The sequence below is a fragment of the Cicer arietinum genome, chromosome 1 (genome assembly GCF_000331145.2).
Source record: "Cicer arietinum cultivar CDC Frontier isolate Library 1 chromosome 1, Cicar.CDCFrontier_v2.0, whole genome shotgun sequence".
In the NCBI taxonomy this organism is placed as follows: Eukaryota; Viridiplantae; Streptophyta; class Magnoliopsida; order Fabales; family Fabaceae; genus Cicer; species Cicer arietinum.
In genome coordinates this window covers 14,564,423-14,585,125 of record NC_021160.2, presented here as the reverse complement: position 1 = coordinate 14,585,125, position 20,703 = coordinate 14,564,423, and the positions used below count along the sequence as shown (strand labels likewise).

The window sequence follows — 20,703 nt, the reverse complement described above, 5'->3', positions numbered from 1 at the left end:
ATGTTCCTCCTATTCATACTCAATTGATTATTTCATTAGTCCCAACAAGAACTCATGATGCCCTTTCCAAAACTACCTTACCTGAGGTTACTGGTCGGTTCAATTCCATAGACTCATTTCTGACAAAACAAAATGTCAACTTGTCTTAGGACAAAGGTGTAAGCTCCCAGATCAAAAGTGCAAGCGTAAATGCTATGCTACAGAACCAACATCGTCACACGTCTGATAGAAGGACATAAGCCAAACGCAATGAGAAAAAACTAAGGCATCTAAAAAAGATAAGAAAAGATCAAAAGAAACTCTTTACGAGTTTCACATCTTTTCAACAAACCATGGCTCAGTTTGGCCTTCTTTTGGAATGAGTCACTAAGCACCTCCTAACCACTATTGCTCCTGCGACCATCCTCTTGTGCTCCATATTCAACCTTCACATACATAACTCCCTCGACCCTCTACCTCGTCCTCTTCTGACGATTCTCCCCCATCCAAGTAGCTGCAAGGATCATTACATTTTTTTTTATGGTTGACATATTCAGGGGGAGAAAAATTATGACCAACATTTTATCAACTTTTTATACTAAAGGATACTTTTTGAAACTTATATTTCAATCCTCTTTTTATGCTATTGATTATCTATGTTTTTTTTCTTCTTTTTTCAACCATTTTTTTGTAATCTCTGACTCAAAGAAATGAAGTCACATTTTGGTTCAAAATAGTTATATAAAAAACATTCTGGCATATGTTGAGGGGAAGTAATTGTTTTTTAAATACAAAAACTACACATATGATTAAGGGGGAGCATAAATATTTCATCACATAATTTCTCATATTAAAAATCATAATTTAAAGAATTTTGTCATCATAAAAAAGGGGGAAATTGTTGAGACAGAATCTCTCTTAAATTGTTTTAATGATAACAAAATTATTTAAATGATTATAATTGTGCTTAATGTCTAATTAGAAAATAGGTTCCTCATCATCTTGATAAAAAGGAGTAATACTTGATTTAATCCAACATGTTCTATGAACTGGAGGATAGACACTCAGAAGATGAATCTTTAAAGAGGATGAACCTTTAAGAGAGAGAATATACTTTATCACATAAACATTGAATTCAAGTCAAAATAAAGAAAAGATAAATTTGTGGACAAACAGGTAAAAGGAGAAACAAATCATGATAAGAGGATACACACCAGTGGTTGAACGATAAGAATATGATATTCTGGTTCTATTCATCCTCGTACATAGGGAATAACAAAAAAATACCAAAGTACAAAAAAAATTTGTATTTAACAGGAAAAGAAGGATCCTACAAGTCTTGAAAAAAAAAAAAGGGAAAAATTACTACTCATGTCCAAACATCGAGGAAGATTAAACCTCTTATCCGAGAATGGGCTCTAAACTCATCCTCCTAAGCTTATATGCTTCAAGGACAACTGAATGACAAACTTGTAAATCAGAACAATGACCTTAGACATTTGATCAAGTCTCCAATGGTTATCTAACTCTTTTTCTTCATGGATAGAGGTTCATAAACTCTATAAAAGGAAATGACCTATTCAGTTCAAAACACAACAACTACTCATACAAATAAAATTTCTCAAAGCTTAGAAGATCATTCCCATCCTCTCTTTACACTTTCTATAATTCTAAACTCTTTAAGAATATCCTATTAGAAAGTTATTGTAAAGAGAAAAATCATACAATCATCACAAATAATTTATTATATATATTCCAAGTTGTTATACACTTGTAATCCGAAAGAAAAGAAATTGTAAGCTTGGTGAGACTAAGAATATACACAGTGAAAAAGAGTTTCGTAAGAGGACAAACTATTTTGAGCTATAGTGAAAACTCATAATTTTGTGAGGACTTGACGTAGCCTACATTGGGTGAACCAGTATAAATTTGGGTGTGTCATTTTTTTAGCTACTTATGTTATTGTTGAGAATGTAGCAATAAAATCCAAAGATATAAAAGTATGAAATATTTGGTTTTCTATTTTTCTTAAGTTCATAAGGAGCTTTGTTTAAAATCTTTCTAATTGAAATACAATTAAAAACATAGCAAGAGTTATTTATGGCTTCTTCCCAAAATTTATTTTCAACATTTGATTCATCTAAAATGGTTCTTGCCATTTCTTGAAAATTTCTATTTTTCCTTTCAACAACTCCATTTTATTGAGGAGTTATGGAACAAGAACATTATGAGATATACATTTTTCATCAAAGAATGATTTGATGGACGAGTTTGCACATTCTCTTCCATGATCACTTCTTACGAAAATGATATTGGTTTGTTTTGCATTTTGAAGCTATTGCAAAAGTTTTGAAATGCTTCAGAAGAATCATCCTTATGTTTTAGTAATAGAACCAAAGTAAATCTTGAGTAATCAACAACAATTACCAAACCATATCTTTTTCCACTAAAACTTGCAGTTTTGACAAGGCCAAATAAATCTATGTGAAGAAGTTCTAGACATTTTTTTTTGTTGAAACAATGTCTTTTGAATGAAAAGAGCTTTTGACTTGGTTTCCCTTAACACATGTTTCACATACTTTATCTTTGTCAAAACTTATTTTTGGAAGTTCTCTAACTAGATCAAGTTTTGATAATTTTGAAATTGTTTTCATGCTTACATGATAAGCCCTTTTATGTCAAATCAATTTGTCTTTTTCAAGAGACTTAAGACAAGATTCAGCCGACAATTCATCTAAGTATAATGTATAAACATTCTTTTTTCTTGATCCAGAGAAAAATAATTTTCCTGAGGATGCTTGTTTTACTTCACCCATGTTAGGTTTGAGTATAACTTCAAATTCAATATCACACAATTGACTGATACTGAGTAAGATATGTTTCATTCCTTCCACATATTGAACATCCTCAATCTTAGCATAATTATTTTTACCTATTACTCCATTTCCTTTTATTTGGGATTTGTCTTTGTTCCCAAAAGTAATTAATCCAACATCTTTTTCAAATGAGAGAAAACATTGTTTATCTTCAATCATAGGTCTTGAGCATTCATTGTCCCAGTATCAATGTTTTTATTTTTATTTTTACTGTTAGATGCTTCTTCTGCAGAGAACATAGTAAAATTTTGGGTCCCCATAGTGATTTGAGTCCTAAAGGGTTAGTTGCCTTATAATTTCTCTGTGGTAAATGGCTAGCTTTTCCATTATGAGAATGTTCTCTTCTATTTTTCTCAACATTTTTCTTATCATAAAATTTAATTTCATCATATTCAAATTTATTACAATACGAACAAGGTATTTAAAATTTTTTCCTTTTGTTTTTATGGTAACAATTTGTTTCAAGATGTCCAAAATTTTCACAATAGGTACATTTCTTTATCACTTTTCCAACCTTTTGGGAACAAATAAATTTTCATAAAGTTTTTGTTTCTTTGAAGTTTTAAAACCAATGTCATCTTTTACAAAGATTCCTTCTTGTGATCCCATTAATTTTTGAAAAGTTTATGTTGACTTAACAAAGTTGGCAGGATCATTTTCCAGAACCTCAACTCTATTTTGTAGAAATCATTTTTCTTTACTTAAGGGTGTTCAATATGATGTTCTTTGTTTTTGCCTTTATTGATACTCTTTTGTCGCTCAAATATTTTAAAATGAGAAAGGTTTAGGTCTTGAATGATTTTAAGATATTCATCATTCTAGAGAACTTCTTTTTTCCCTTTTTAATTCAGAAAGTTGTTCTTTTAACAACCAACTTTTTTGAGATAAAATATTGTAGTCATAAAGAACACTGTCATACTCATCTTACATATCTAGACATAGACTATATGATTCAGAAATAATTACCTCTTCATCATCTAATTTTTTCATTAAGCACATATGAGCTTTATCCTCATCTTCCAATGTTGAATCTTTTGAGCCATCTCATCTGGCTATCATGGATTTTTTCTTGTATCGAAACTTCCTCTACATTTTTTTTTTGTTTAAGGGACATTTAGTTTTGTAATGTCCCAATTTGTTGCATCCATAATAGGTGACTTGACTTTTGTTTACTTCATTCTTTGGATCTTTTTTTTTTTTGTACATATTTCAATTTTGATCTCTTCTTCTGATTATCCTCTGAATTTTTATAGAGATAAGAGAAACTTCATCTTTATCCTCTTTTTGAGGATGTTCATTGAGCTCATGCTTTTCTTTGCCTGTTAATATTTCTTCTTTTTGTATGGAAGATCCATCATATTGCACAATTTTTAGTGCTATGATTTTCCCTTTCTTTTGAGGTTTATCTTCTTGTATTATTTCTTTGTGTGCTTTCAATGATCCAATTAAGTCTTCTAATTTTAATTCTTTTAGATATTTTGCTTCAGTTATTGTTGTAACCATGAGTCTCTATATATTTTCTAACTCTTTCTTGAGTTGTATATGTTTTTCTAAGAGATTTCATTTAATTTACAATGGTTGTTAGACTTGCATACATTTCATCAATAGTTTCATCTTCTTTCATTTTCAAATATTTCAAATCATATGTCAATTCTTGTGTATTTAACATGGCTAGTTCCTTCATGATGAATTTGAAGGGAATCCCATATTTCTTTAGCAGTTGTGCATTCAAGTGTTTTCACTACTGATGCAAGATCATTCTCATTTACTCGTGGTACATAGTTTCCATCTTTAATTATATTTTGCATGTCATTATCTTGAGAGGCAAGGAATAACTTCATCTTTCCTTTCCAAAACTAGTAATTTGTGCCATTAAAGAATGGTGGCCTGTTTGCAGATCCTTTTTCAGGTATAACCTTTGTAGTTTTTGACATCATTTTTATTGGAACCAAGTTGGTTTTCCTCTTGTTGTTTTTATGTTAACAAAAGAATTTTATGAGAGCAATTTTTTTTGGACTAATGGCTTCATTAAGTGTGCAGTAAGTAGAACAAGAAAATTAGAGAAAGTTACAAGAGGATGAAATCAGATGAACACAAAAGCATACACGTCTGCCTATGAAAAAAAATGCCTTTGAAGGTTACGAAGATTGTCTCTGATGTTTAGCTTTGAAATTTGGGTCTAAAGACTGCCCTTGATAATTGGCTTTGAAACTAGGTCTGAAGATTGCCTCTGAAGATTGAATTTGAAGCATGCCTCTAAAGCCCTTGCGTGTATATGATGTGCACATACTTAGCGTGCCTTTGAAGATTTAATATCAAGTTATCCTTAACTCTCAAGAGATTGTCAAGTTATGCATTCAAAGCTCATATTCTGATAATCAAAAGTTGCAACACACTCTAAATGTGGCCTATGATATGCAGCCTATAATGTTGCACTGACTCTGATGATTCAACAATGTGATTTGCCCAAAGCCACTAATTCTAAGTCACACAATTCTACCTCTAACTATTATTATCCATGAAACATAGCGTTTGACTCCAGCAAGAAAGTTAAATACTCTAATGGAAAGTCAACAACTCTAGTTGAAAGAATTAACTCTGAAGAAAAGACTTAGTTGAATCAAAATTTATGAAGATCCAAGAACAAGCTTGAATCCATTCTCGCTCCAATCAATCAAGAGGAAGGTTCACATGAATAAATTTTTGAACACAATATGAAGTTATATATGATTCATAATTATAATTGAAGGAAATCTTTGACTAAAGTGAAAAGAATATATTGTCAAAATATGGTTCACAAGAAGATATAGTCAAAATGTTGTTCATAAGAAGATATGGCCAACATATTGTTCACAATAAAATATGATCAAAATATTATTCACAAGAAGATATGGTCAACATATTATTCAAAAAAAGATATAGTCAAAATAATGTTCAAAATAAGATATGCTCAAAAAAATTTCAAAAGAAGATATGCTCATAATTTATTCACAAGAAGAAACTCTCAAAATTATTCATAAGAAGATACATTCAAAATTTGTTCACAAGAAATATATGATCCATATTTTACAAGGAAAAAAGTGAAACCCTAATTTATTCTAAAAATAGATACTCAAAGTTGAAGAAGAAAGCTCGAACTCATAAACTAAGAAATCCATACAATTCATAAAAAATTTGAGAGCTCAAATTTCCTAAGTATTCAAAGTTCAAAGCTTTAAGTTCTAGAGAAATATTAGCTCAAAAGTTTGATTATAAAATTTATGACAAATAGCAGTAATGTGTTTCTTGATATCGAAGATAACTTTGATTGCTTTGCACTTAAGTGAAATATATTTGATTACAATCTCTTGGAAATTGCAGCTTGAAGCACCTTCTACTTTTTGACTTTGGAAGACTCATTGTTGTTGCAAAGGACACATATAACCGTTGGGCACATGTTCCAAGGTGTTAGAGTATGTTGCTTAAGCATCTCATGTGAGCTTGTAATGAGTTGTCATTTGTAGTTGCAATACAAGACATTTTCTTTTCAAAGTCATCATGTTTGAATGTATTCAACTCTGAATAACATGCATAAGTATTATTGGAAAATATAATATAATCTTCTTAAAAAGTGAATTTGTCTTTACACACATGAACATAGTCAATTTACCTCTTTCACAATATTCTCTTTGTTCTTTATGTCACATAAGAATGTTCTTTTGTACTATGACATGCTTTTTTGTTTGTTTGAATAATAAAATCAATATTTATTGTCATTTATGTCTTGATTGTCATCAATGAATATATCTTAGGTTCTTCAACTAATGAAATTGATGATGAACACTTCTAATTTTGAGGATGATTAATGTGCTCATATATGAGTATGTTTCAAAAACTTATTTAAACTTCACAAAAATATGTCTTTTGATTAAAACACTCAAGAGCACATATTAGATCACTTAATAAAATTATACTTAATTAGATATTTGTCTTTTTTTTTATCATTAAAACATCTTTATTAAGAGATTTTGCCTCAAAAATATTTTCTCTTATTTCCTCTCCCTTCATCAAACCAAATAAGTTATTACATACAGTGATCTCTCTAACTATAAGTTATCAATTCAGGAACTATAGTGACAGTAAATGTTATTTTTGGAGATCATTGTCATTATGTTCGTAACTTTACAACATAGAATGTTAATTTTGATTTTACAATACTTAAAGTCAGTTGAAGTAATAGAAACTACATTAACAGTATGAAAAACCACATACACTTCAATTCAAACACTTTATATGGGTTGATAAGGCACTTTGCAAATGATGAAGTGTTCAAGGTCGAAGTTAATGCCAAACTTGATTCTATGACTTCTGAAATAAAGATGTTTAGAATACTTGTAATTGGTGTATTTGTCATGCAAATATTGCATATGATTTGGTTTCACAAGTCGTAAATTGCGTTTAATAGTTTGAGTAGTTTTTAATATGAGTAGTTTGTAATGGTTTTTGTGTTATTTCAAGTGACTATAAATATTGTAAAATATGAATAGACATTATAGATTATAAAGTTATAAATATAATCACAATGGACCCAAAAATAATATTTTTTGTCATTAAAGTCCTTGAAAGTAGAAGAAAAAAGAAAGGAGAAAGGAGCTAAGGTAATTGAAGAAGAGAAAAACACAAATTTTTTCATTTAAAATCTAGTTTTTTAATTTTTTTTTTTATAAATTAATGTCAATTTAGTCCATGTTTATTTATCATACCTACATTTGAGATAAAATAACAAATCATTCAATCACATAGACGTCACCCACTTAACACCACTGAAAAAAATGAACGTTACATACACGGACCAAAAATAGAATTGTTTTGAAGAGAGAGATCAAAATAGTAGCTTATTATTTTCTTTTATAAAGAAAATAATAATTTTAATTAAAACATTAAGGAAGAGAGGGAGAAGGGCTTTTAAAAGGAGAGAGAACCACAAAGGATTATTGACACTTTCAGACAGATACTACAATCAAAACCCTCTCTCTCCCCAATCTCTTTCTCTCTCTAGCTTCTACTTTTTTGCTGTTACCTTTGTTTCTTCCATTTCTCATTTCTCAATGACCAACAACAACAAAGAAACTTTCAACATGGCAGATCTCACTTCTGGTTTGCATCTTCTCCTTCTTTATCATCACTTCTATTCTCTCTCTCATAAATTTGATTCAATTTATTTTTATTTTTATTGAATTTTGATTTTTTTTTTCTAAGCAGCTCTCAATGAAGAGGATCGTGCTGACCTAGTTAACGCTCTCAAGGTTTGCGTCTTTCTTCATCACTTACTCAATTTGTTTGTCTCTTTTTGCTTAATCATAGTAAACCCTTGCGTTTTTTGTTTTCTAAAGTTTCGTGCTTTATTTTTATCTAATTTTGAAACCCTAATTTTGAATATCAGTTTTGTTTGTTTTGTTTTAGGTTTGTGTTTGATGATTTGTTGAGTTATTATTTACTATTATTATGTAGTTTTCCAAATTTACTTTTTTGATTGAATTTGTGTGTAGAGCAAGATACAGAGTCTTGCTGGGCAACACTCTGATATTCTAGAGAGTCTATCCCCTGTTGTCAGGAAGCGTGTTGAAGTTCTCAGAGAGATTCAGGTATATTTTCTAAACATGTATAATTTTGAAAGCGTGTTTGATGATTTGTTGAGTTATTATTTACTATTATTATCCTTCCAAGAAGACTATTTATCGGAGAAGGCTTGGATTCACCGTTGGTTTTTGTAGTAGTCTGTCTTTTTTAGTTTTTGTTAGAGGCTGATTTCATGAATCCATCCCTGATCCTCTAGTTGCATTGTTGTCCCTCCTGACCGTTATGCTGAGACTCTCCTTTGCTTTGTGAAATCATTATGTTTCATGAATGTTAGACATTATTTAACATTCACTAGTGAGAATTGACATCTGAACTTCATATTTCTTTTGATCCTAACTTTATGCACTTAGAAATCTATTTGGACTAGGCAAGACTATTCCATTTTTTCATTTTGTTAATATATTTTTGTATAATTATTGAAAATTTGACCCTGACTATATATCTTGTGTGGGTAAAATAGTTTTTATTCTGAGTTGCAAATTGCATTTGTTCTCTATGGTTGTACCTTTCTACTCTTGTATAATGTTAAATCAATTTGTTAATTGCTCTATTATTTTATGCATTATATTCCATGTTATTAGCATATATTATTTTTTCTTTTTTATTTATTAGCTTCCCAGCAAAGATGAGGTTTTCACATGATGTCAGCTTCTGAAATTGTTTTATGAATGTACAGGGTCAACATGATGAATTAGAAGCAAAGTTTTTGGAGGAGAGAGCGGCTCTAGAAGCTAAATACCAAAAATTGTATCAACCATTGTACACAAAGGTATCCTGAGGATTCTGTTATTGATTGTATAGATAAAATGGCATATCAGACATGATGCTATTTAAACAATTTAATGAGGAAGGCATTACTTCACTGATTCTGCTGTCCAATTTAATCATACTTAATGTAATTACTAAATCTGTTTAGTATGGGAACATTTGAGGTAATATCTTGGTCACTGAACTTATTTATAAATGGATGCAGCGTTATGAAATTGTGAATGGTGTCGCTGAAGTGGAAGGGGTAGCAAGTGAAACTACAGCCGAAGCTGAAGAAGATAAAGGTAGTGACTCGAATTGATACCTTACTCTTTTATTTTTTCAGTTCTTCACTTAAACAATTTTCTTGTGACTTGTGTAGAGAAAGGAGTGCCTTCATTTTGGCTCAATGCAATGAAAAATAATGATGTGTTAGCTGAAGAGGTAATTTGAAAAGTGTTCAATTCTTAACTTCTTACCATTATATACTTGAGTTTTTTAGCCATAAAATTACTTATGTGATTATGTTTTCCCTGCTTTTCCATGAAGTAGATTTCGGAGCGCGATGAAGGTGCTCTCAAGTTTCTTAAGGATATTAAGTGGAACAGGATTGAAGACCCTAAAGGATTCAAGCTTGAGTTCTTCTTTGATTCCAATCCTTACTTTTCAAACTCTGTCTTGACAAAAACATATCATATGGTTGATGAGGATGAACCTATATTGGAGAAAGCTATTGGGTAAGCTGGCCTTTTGGCATGATGCTATTAGTTTTCCATAGCTTATAATATTGTCAAAAGGGGTTGGCTGGAACACGAATAAGGTTTACTTGCTGCATCTTTTTACAGGACGGAAATTCAGTGGCTTCCGGGAAAATGCCTGACACAGAAGATTTTGAAGAAAAAGCCCAAGAAGGGTGCAAAAAATGCTAAACCAATTACCAAAACTGAAACCTGTGAAAGTTTCTTCAACTTTTTCAATCCACCAGAAGTCCCTGATGATGATGAAGATATTGATGAAGATTTGGTATGGCATAATAACTCAAGGCTAAATATAAATATGAAACTTTCTACTATTGCTTGAACAATTTAATTTATTTTGTAACAGGCTGAGGAACTTCAGAATCAGATGGAACAGGACTATGAAATTGGGTAAGCTTAATTGCCTTTTACTTTTGTCTCAGCTGTGTTCAACTCTTACCTGTACAATTCTGATGTGCTGTTATAGCATAACTGTTGACTCATGATGCTTTTTTCTATTTGTAATCTTGAATCTATCGTTAAATGGTTTTTTATGCTTCTTCAGGTCAACAATAAGAGATAAGATCATCCCCCATGCTGTATCATGGTTTACTGGGGAAGCTGCTCAGGGAGAGGAGTTTGGAGACCTGGATGACGAAGATGAGGATGAAGATGATGATGTTGATGAGGATGATGAAGATGAGGATGAGGACGAAGATGATGATGAAGAGGAGGAAGAGACTAAGACTAAAAAGAAGGTATGATCTTGTTTGATTTGAAGTGCCGAATTGTTGGTTTGTTTTTTTTATTTGAAGTTTGAACTCAAATTAACTCTTTTTTCACCTTTCCTCTGTTGTTAATTTCCTTTGGAACGATGCTGCAGTCATCAGCAAGTAAGGTAAAGATATTTTAACTTGATATAAATGAAACCATATTAGAGACATTCTTTACTTTTAAGTTTGTTTGCTCGATGCTAGCATTATTGCTAATCATCACTATATTTGACCATTGTGTCAAATAATGGCTGTAGTGGCACTATAGCAATATAGCATTGTGGAATTCAAATAAACTGTTATTGATCTGCAGACATGATTTAGTACAAAATATTCTCAAATAACAGCTATAACGACACTATAGTACAGTAGTGTAGCCAAATTTGAGCAAATTGCTATTTTCCGCGATCCACGATTGACATCACTGTATTCGTCACACTGTCCATTATTTGCCCTGTGGATTTATTTAGTACCCATATAAAAATGGTGGGGCCTACAAAAATTTTATGGATTTGGACGATGTATTAATGATTTTCATTTTGTATCTATATTTTCAGAAGGGTGGAATAGCTCAGCTCGGTGATGGTCAGCAGGGCGAAAGACCACCAGAGTGCAAGCAGCAGTAGTTTATTTCTTCATTATGCACTGCTGAACGGTTGTTTTTGGGGTCCTAGTGCCTGATGAAAAAGTGGGTTTCAATTTCATGCGGTTTTTCATGGTCCTTAATTCATTTTCCTCCCTAGTCTGAATTTATTGAGAGTCTCTTTCTCTTTTTTGTCTCTCTCCTCTTGGAGAGATGTTATATAGTCAGGGTTGTTGTGATTTGTTGGTACTTTAGTTTATAGGTTTCGTTCCCAGATACTTAAAAGTTTGTGCTTCATTATCAGCAATGTTTCTGGTAAACTCGGATTAGCAAATCATTGCTGCAAGTTTTTGTGTGAAAAAAAAATGTAATGATTTTTTTTTCTTTTTCCAAATACATGGATGGACATGTTTAGAGTCTGATTTTTTCTTTTCTTTCTTTTTATATTCAGTTTTAGTTGCGAAAATGTCATTTTATTTTATAGGTTTTTGTATAAGATAGAGTTTTTTCATGGTTTTTAATTTTTTCATTGTCTTTTGTAAAATTAAAGTTTTAGGCTTAATTGCAGTTTCAATACTTATTTTAGCTGAATCGTAAAAGTAGTCCTCCCGTTTTATTTCTCCCCAAAATTCTGTTTGGGGACCAAAATTTTAGAAAAATAAAATGGGGGGACTACTTTTACGATTCCTCTAAAATAGAGGACCAAAACTGCAATTAAGCTAAAGTTTTAAAAAATTAACCACCATGTTGAGTGATGAAATGAGCTTTTACATCTATTTATCTTTTCTAAGAATCATATAAATTTTATTTATTGAAAGTTAAATATTTTGATTTTCAATAAATTGAAATCGTAACTTCCAATAAAAACTTATTAGCCAAAATTTGATCTCTATTTCTTAGCCATGGGCCAAATGTGCCATTTTTGTACATATCGTTTGGCAACACACGCATATAATTTTAAATTTATAGTATTATTATGACAATAAAATAGCAAATGCTTAATTGTAGTTCTATTCCTACTATTTGAACAATTTTTAAATTTTAGCCTCCTAATTTTAAATTAGCAATTTTGGTCTTTAATTTTTCAATTTTTAAAATTAGACACATCATTTTTCACTTATGCTTATGTGACACAGTTTAATATGATGTAGCATTTATTTATTTAATAAATTGTTGCCATGTCAGATTATATTTAAATATATAAATTATTTTTATAAAATAAAAATATTTTAATTGTTAAAAATATGAAGAAGAAATATAAGTAAAATATCAAATAATTACTTGTAAAAACTAGAAAAATATCAATAGAAAAACAAGAAAGACCCATAAAAAATAAATAAAAAACCAGGAACAAAAACTATAAAAATGCCAACAAAAAAATCCAGCAAAATAAAAATAAAAAGTTTATAAATCAATAAAAAATTACTTCCAAAATACCAATAAAAAACCAGAAGAAAAAAACAGTAAAAAAATCAGTTAAAACCGATAAAACCAGTAAAAAAACTAGAAAAATATCACAAAATTTAAGACAAATAGAACTAAAAAAAATCAATAAAATTACTTACAAAAATACAAATAAAAAACAGTAAAAATCAATAAAAATCTAAAAAAACCAGTAAAAAAACTACAAAAATACCAAAAAAAGTGTGAAATTTTGTTCATAAAAATATAACTAAAATACCAGAAAATGTCAAATAATTATATGGATCATAATATCATAATGTTAACTAAGTCACAAGGTATAAATCAATCATTCAAAGTAATGTCATAATGTTACCTAAGTTATAAGCAAATGTCATAATGTTAAAAGTTTAAAAAAAAAGACATAACACTGTCATTTACAAAATAAGAAATATCATCTAAGCTTAATTATTTAAGACTAAATCTGAAATTAATTGTTGCTTGGGGACAAGCAATAGATTAAGTTTGGGGTTGTAACGAGTCTTTATCTTTTATTCATTAGTTAATTTAAGTAATTATTTGATATATTTTGTTTATTTTAATTCTTTAATTTAATGAAATGTTTATGTTCTTGTTTCCTTGATTAAGTAGAGATTTTTGGTAGTTTTTTGTTGCTTCTTTGTTTTAATGTAGTGTTGAATTTTGGTGAGAAATCAACATGACATATGTGGAGTAGTTCATCCATATTGGGAGTTGTAGATGTCTAATTGGAGTCAAACTAAGTGCAAATGAAAGCTAAGATCCATAGTTACAACTTTTATGCAGACACCGGAACCAAATTCAGACTCGAAAGAGCAGAAAATACAGTATAAGTCAGACAACAGATGATGTGCTCCTGAAGCACAAAGACCTACGCATGGGGCGCATTTCGATCTTCCTATATCTGCCCACTTGCGCCTGGGGTGTGTGGCATGCGGCTGAATATTTAAAACATTTTTTTCTCCACTTTTTAGGGATCTTTTTGACTATTGGGAGGTTGGGAGACTTGTGCCCTAGCATAGAAACTCAAAGACGGTCGTTTCTAACACCATTGGAGCATTTTTATCAAGAATTATTCATGAATCTTTCTTGTAATTCTTCTTTAATCTCTATCTTTTTTATCTATGTCATGAGTAACTAAACCCTATTTGTTAGGATGAGTGTAACAAGATGAAACCCTTATTTTTCTAATTTGATTTTCTAGTTATATGAATGAGTTTATTGAATTATTTTTCTCATCTATGTGTTTAATACTTTTTATTGCTTAATCAACATTAAAATGTTCTACGATTCGTATTTTAAAATAGAAGTGGACTTTACGAATGGTTGAGATGAAAAATTCATGAATTTGTAGTCTAGAGAGAGAGCAGGTCATGAAATCAATTAAATTAGTTGCAGATGCAATAGTTTAAGAAGAGAATTCTTGTACAGTAATGTTTAATTCTAATCTTAAATCTACTAAGGAATTAGGAGTTACTTTGGAATTAAAGGTTCTGTCACTAAGACATTAGGGCAAGAATAATAAAGAGAATTCGGTAATAATTCAATAAAGGAATTCAATAAATATGATCAAATTAGACACCAATGTTGGATTCGAAATAAAACTCACCTCTGACATTTTTCTTATTATAAATGATCAATTTTATTAAAGTTATTAATTTTAAATATTATTTCAATCAACTTGAGAAATTTTTGTTCATTTTTAGTAATTAAATATAATTCGATAGTAAAATGCAATCCTTGAGTTCGACACTCGGTACTATCATTTTATTATTACTTGCAACGATTCAATACACTTGTTGAAACATTATCAAGTTTTTGGCGCCGCTGCCGGGGATTGCCATATCACTATTGGATTTAATTTATTTACTTAATTGAAATTTTTTGCTCTACGATAAAAATTTTGCTTTTATTTTATTTTTAATTTTGAAAAAAAATTATCTTTTTTATTTTTATTTGTTGAGCTTGCTAATGTCGTGTGCTAGTGGTTTATCTCTTCTTTATTTGAGATAACTATTCGTTGTAGAGCATGAAAGATTATAATGATGATATTCTACAACAATTATATGAAGAGTGTGATACTTGTCTTATATATGGTATATGTCGCATGATTGAGGGGCAAATCTCGAGAGATACATTTTTAAAATATCGCCATCAGGTGCAGCCTCTTAGGTGTGACTTTTGCGGAGAATGGCATAAGAATGAAAATTATTTTGATAACCTTGCCGAATTAATAGAATATGAAGATTTTTTGGTCAAAGATGCAGAAAACGATGAGTGTTATATTAAAAATATCAATTGGAACAAACTCTACCTCCTAAAATTATATTCAAAGAATCAGATGACAAAGACTTTCACATTACTGACGTTTTGGTTGAATTCATTGAAGAATAACATGATTTCAACTGAAAGATTTGAAAGTCAATGTGAGATGTTATTTGAGCAAGTGGCTAAGTTTGAGAAGATGGAAGAGAAGTTGAAGATTGAAGATAATTTCATTGTTGTGGTAGAAGAAGATAAGCAAGAGGAAAAGACGAACGGGGAAAAGAAAAAATAAGAGATTGATAAAGTTCAAGATTCAATCTATGCCTTGTTCATCAATGTCCAATTGAGAAGGACATGGAAGAAACATCTTTTATTTCTCAAGTTCATGAAATTTCTACCAAACAAAAAGAAGAAGAAGGATGATGTGTTATTCATATCATATATGTCACCTTGACAATAGTTGATGCGTCAAACTAATGTCTTTAAAAAAGCGCTTCGTGGGAGGCAACCCACAGGTAGAGGTAACTTTTATTTTTGCAATCTTATTTTTGTTATTTGAATTTGTTTCTTTCTAATTGTGTGTAAACATGCACTATGATGAAGAATTATTAACAACTTGCATTTGTTCTTAAGTTTTCTGTTTGAGATTTTGAAATTTAAACTCTATTTCTTTGCTCATATCATTGCTCAATTTGATAAATTTCACTAATACATGCATTGTTGATTACTCCTTGGTTGTCGAAGTATCACTTGCCATTTTATTAAATAAAAAACAAACTAAATAAATTTTGTAATGGCATGTTTGACATCATTTAGATAGTTCATACTCTATCTTATTATCCTAGTTGTGAGCTTTTTAGGCCTAAACACTTTAATTCTTTGTTGTGTGATTATCCAGACATGTGTTATCCCTTCAGCACTTGCACTAATTCTGACTTGCATCACTTGTAATTGATGCACACAATGAGGTAGTTTTATTTGGTCATTTGAGCCTTTCTAACTACCCTATGCAAATGTTATCATTTGCTATCCCTTTTTAGTCTTGCCCTTTTCTTTCGGTTACTAGCCACATTACAAACCAAAGACCTGACTTTAATTACATCACCTTACTTGGAGTTATGTATGAATTTTTTTGTCTTGTCTTGGTAAAATTCTAAGTTTTGGGTTACTCATGGGATAACAACCTTTTAAGTTTGGGGTGGTGATTCTCACAAAAAGAAAAAAAAATCAAAAAAATCAAAAGAAAAAAAAAAAGAAGAAAAAAAAAGTCAGTTTGTGTACTTTGGTAAATAATACCTTCTTGGTTCTTTTGTCAATGTTTGAGAATCTCCACAATGAAAATGTGAATAAAAATAAGAAGCGGTAGAATAATTTGAAAATGTATGCCTAACTCCAACTAGGAAAGCCTACTATCCCAAAATGTCATACACTTACCTAATCACCATTACAACACGAAAGTCCTCCAAAAGTGTATGTGTTTGCTGCATTGTGATTGCTAACTATAATTTTTTCAAGCCTATGGTAGCGTGATGCATGTTCTAGGATTTGAGCGATAAATTTATAACCCTTTCTAAACACTTGAGAGAATTTTTGGTGAGATTGTGTGAAGAGAGAGTTGAACTTGATGAATGAATGCTAAAGTGTACAAATTTTGTTGTTTTTTGTAAGCAACCATAGAGCATGATAAATGTTTTGTAGTAGTTGGAACTATGAGAATTGAGTTTGATTTGATTTGATAAATTGAGTTTAATTTTGCTTTTAACTCAACCAAATCTAAAATTAATTGTTGCTTTGGGACAAACAATAGATTGAGTTTAGGGTTGTGATGACTCTTCATCATATGCATATTTTTTACTGTTTTTAGTCTTATTTATCTTTTATTCATTAGTTAATTTAAGTGGTTATTTGATATATTTTGTTTTTTTAGTTCTTTGATTTAATGAAATGTTTATGTTCTTGTTTTCTTGATTAAGTAGAGATATTTCGTAGTTTTGTGTTGCTTCTTTGTTTTAGTGTAGTGCTGAATTTTGGCGAGAAATCAACCTGACATATGTGGAGTAGTTCAGTCATATTGGGAGTTGTAGATGACCAATTGGAGTCAAACTAAGTACAAATGAAATCTAAGATCCATAGCTACAACTTTCATGAAGACACCAGAACCAAATTCAAACTCAAAAAAGGAGAAAAATATGATGATGTGTGCTTGAAGCGCAAAGACCTGCGCCTGAGGCGTATTTCGGCCTTCCTGAATCGGCCCACTTGCGCCGGGGGCACGCGGCACGCGGATGAATGTTTTAAAACACAAATTTTTTTTTCTCACTTTTTATGGATCTTTTTTACTATTGGATAGTTTGGAGACTTGTGCCCTAGCATAGAAACTCAAAGACGACCATTTCTAACATCATTGGAGCTGTTTTATCAAGAATCATTCATGAATCTTTCTTGTAATTCTTCTCTAATCTCTATATTTTTTATCTCTGTCATGAGTAACTAAACCCTATTTGTTAGGAATGAGTGTAACAAGATGAAACCCTTTTTTGTCTGATTTGATTTTTAGTTATATGCATGAGTTTATTGAATTATTTTTCTCATCTTTGTGTTTAATGCTTTTTATTGTTTGATCAACATTGAAATATTCTACGATTCGTATTTTGAAACATAAGTGGACTTTACAAATGCTTGAGATGAGAAATTCATGAATTTGTAGTCTAGGGATAGATGCAGGTAATGAAACCAATTAAATTAGTTGCAGATGCAATAGTTTAAGAAGAGAATTCCTATACAATAATGATTAATTCTAATCTTAAATCTACTAAGGAATTAGGGGTTACTTTGGAATTAAAGGTTCTGTCACTAAGACATTAGGGCAAGAATAATAAAAAAAATTCGCTAATAATTCAATAACTATGATCAAATTAGACACCAAGGTTGAATTTGAAGTAAAACTCATCCATGATATTTTTCTTATTATAAATGATCAATTTTATTACTGTTATTGATTTTAAATATTATTTCAATCAACTTGAGAAATTTTTGTTCAATCTTAGTAATTAAATATAATTCGATAGTAAAACGCAATCTTTGAGTTCGACACTCGGTACTATCGTTTTATTATTACTTGCAACGATTCAATACACTTGCTGAAACGTTATCAATGATGTAAGAATATGTTGTCATAACAGTTGTTTTATTGTATGAAGTAATGAAATTAAATTAAAGAACTTAATAAGCGAATAATTGAATTCAAAAGTTGATTTAAAGTAATAACTTAACAAGCGAAATTAAATATACATGTAATATGATGCAACATTATCCTCTAGAACTTTATGGTTATAACACTTGCAATAATACTATGGCAACATGGTATACCAATCAAATCTCATTTTCTGCAAGCACAAGTCCTTTTGTGTGAATTAACAACATGTTGATCATTGTCATTTTCTACATGGAATAGATCATGCTCTACATCACCACCCCAATGTGGACACCATCCCTCTACTGTCCCTTTGGCCTTTTCCATCAATTGTTGGATCTTTGGACATAAGTTACATGTATACTTTTGCATCAGCTCCCTTTGAGTAACAGTCATTTTTAAAATATAATTTTTCAGTCATTCGAGCAATGTGATGATAGGTTTTTCAAGTTGTTCCAATATGATTTTTTTTAATGCTTGACACATATTAATGACTTGTAGGTCACAAAGTGTGTTAGTGTTGTATGCGCACCTTGTCCATTTATCAATTAGAAGTTTCATCATATCCATCCAAGCATTTCCATTCAAGTCCTTCATTCTTTGCATCGCTCTTTGCCAATTTTCCATTGTTGTAGCCCTAGCAGCCAACCACAACACTTCTTTCATCTCTTCTATAGGGTACTTCTTTTTCCAATTTCCGTTGTCTATGTTCTACACCAACATTGATATTCTGAATAGAAACTTCTAAACCATTTTGTTGGTTTGAAATAAAGGTCCAATCCCTAAATTGTATGCTAGTCAAGTCCTCAACACTAAAGTAAGAATCCACTACCATGAATATTTAGTCTTTGCCTCTACCATTGCATAGGCAATTGGAATTATTTGATTATTCTCATATTTTCCCATTGAATCCATTACTTGACCACCATGGTCACCCTTCAAGAAACATGTATAATTAAAGGTCTACATGTATAAGTAAATGCAGTTTTACATTCTTCAAGGCACACATAAATTGTTTCAAAGACAAGACCATTACTACATATATCACACTGAATAATAACGGTATTCTTCGAATTTGACCTCCTCAACTCCTCTGCATAACTCCTCAAATGTGAGTATTGTTCACTAGCAACCCCATATATCATTTCAATTGTTTTTTTCTTAGCCATATATGCTTGATCATGGTTCAATTGAATACCCAATTTTTCTTTACATTCAACGATCAAGCCCTTAGTTTTCATCTCAGGGGTATGTCTTAACATATTGATGAACACCTTAGCTAAAAATTCGGTTTTAGCATGTCTATTTTTAGCAGTCTTACATGTATGTTCCTCAGTGAAGCTCGTAAATTGCCAACAATCATTTCCACTCCGCTTACTAAACTTAAGATTAAAAGGGTATTTTTTTTCACACACTTTACTATAATTCTTGTTTTACCATTTTTCTTCAAGTATAATTTTGTCTTCCTCTCCAAAGCATAGTACTAAATTGCAGTTTTAGTCTATCTGTTTTAGTCTCTTTGTTTTAGTAATTTCTGAATTTTAGTCCCTCTATTTTTGAATCAACAATTTTAATCCCCTAATTTTCTCAATATTTAAAATTAAACTCATCGTTTTTCATTATGATCATATGGCACATTTTAATATGACATGACATTTATTAATTTAAAAGTTACTACCCCATCATATATAATCTATTCATAGTAAAAAAAACAACCTATTATTAATTAATTCATATACACAATTATTTTACAAAAAATTTATACTTGAAGAAAAAAATTGTACTTGCAAGAACACTAACAACATTTGAAGACAAAAGCATTTCTTTTTAGCCGAATTGACATTAAAAAAATACAAGGAAATATCTAGCATGGAAGGATAGACTTTGTTGAGGTCAAAACTTTTTTGATACGTGCTTTAATAACAACAAACCTTGTGAAATAAATGTCAAGTTTTCTAAATGATGATCTACGATATTGAACTTGAGTTTTTGTTGAAAGAAATATAATTACATAATTGCACAAGTTGGAAGTCACTCACACTACAACAAATGTAGTCTCTAGCAACACTTTTTCAAGCAACATGTATAAAGTGTTGCTTAAAAGTGGATAAGGCAACATTTTATATCTGTTGTCATCATTATTGTTGCAACACTGTATAAACGTTCCCTAAAATATTTATGGGAACAATTTTCAAACGTCTCTGTGGTAGTCTTTTGGCAATATATGATAACTGTCCCCTTAGGTTTTTTTAGGGACAATTTTCAATTGTTACATTTATTTGAACAAAAGACTACATTTTTAAAATATTGCTTAAAAAATTTAAAATAAAGCTATTCAACAAACTATATATTAAATATTATTTGTGGGGTGAATTCTTTTAAATACACTTTTAAATATTATTTTTTTATTAAAATTTAAAACAAAAATTTATAAACTTGTAAACAAAACAAATGTATTCTTATTAATCATTATTATTATTATTATTATTAT

General features: G+C 30.3%; 1 protein-coding gene across 2 annotated transcripts; it reads left to right on the top strand.

The window, feature by feature from the left end:
- Positions 1–7,817: 7,817 nt before the first annotated feature.
- Positions 7,818–11,733, top strand: LOC101506897 (nucleosome assembly protein 1;3-like). Of its 2 annotated transcripts, XM_004488006.4 has the most exons (12): positions 7,818–7,991; positions 8,097–8,140; positions 8,384–8,479; positions 9,151–9,243; positions 9,448–9,526; positions 9,604–9,665; positions 9,774–9,958; positions 10,067–10,244; positions 10,326–10,369; positions 10,524–10,716; positions 10,842–10,856; positions 11,289–11,733. In XM_004488006.4, the coding sequence occupies exons 1-12, from the start codon at positions 7,943–7,945 to the stop codon at positions 11,355–11,357; spliced, it is 1,107 nt and encodes a 368-aa protein (XP_004488063.1). In that variant the 5' UTR covers positions 7,818–7,942; the 3' UTR covers positions 11,358–11,733. The 2 variants fall into 2 exon arrangements, with proteins under 2 accessions (XP_004488063.1, XP_004488064.1); XM_004488007.4 differs by lacking the exon at positions 10,842–10,856 and having other exon boundaries at positions 7,819–7,991.
- Positions 11,734–20,703: the final 8,970 nt, after the last annotated feature.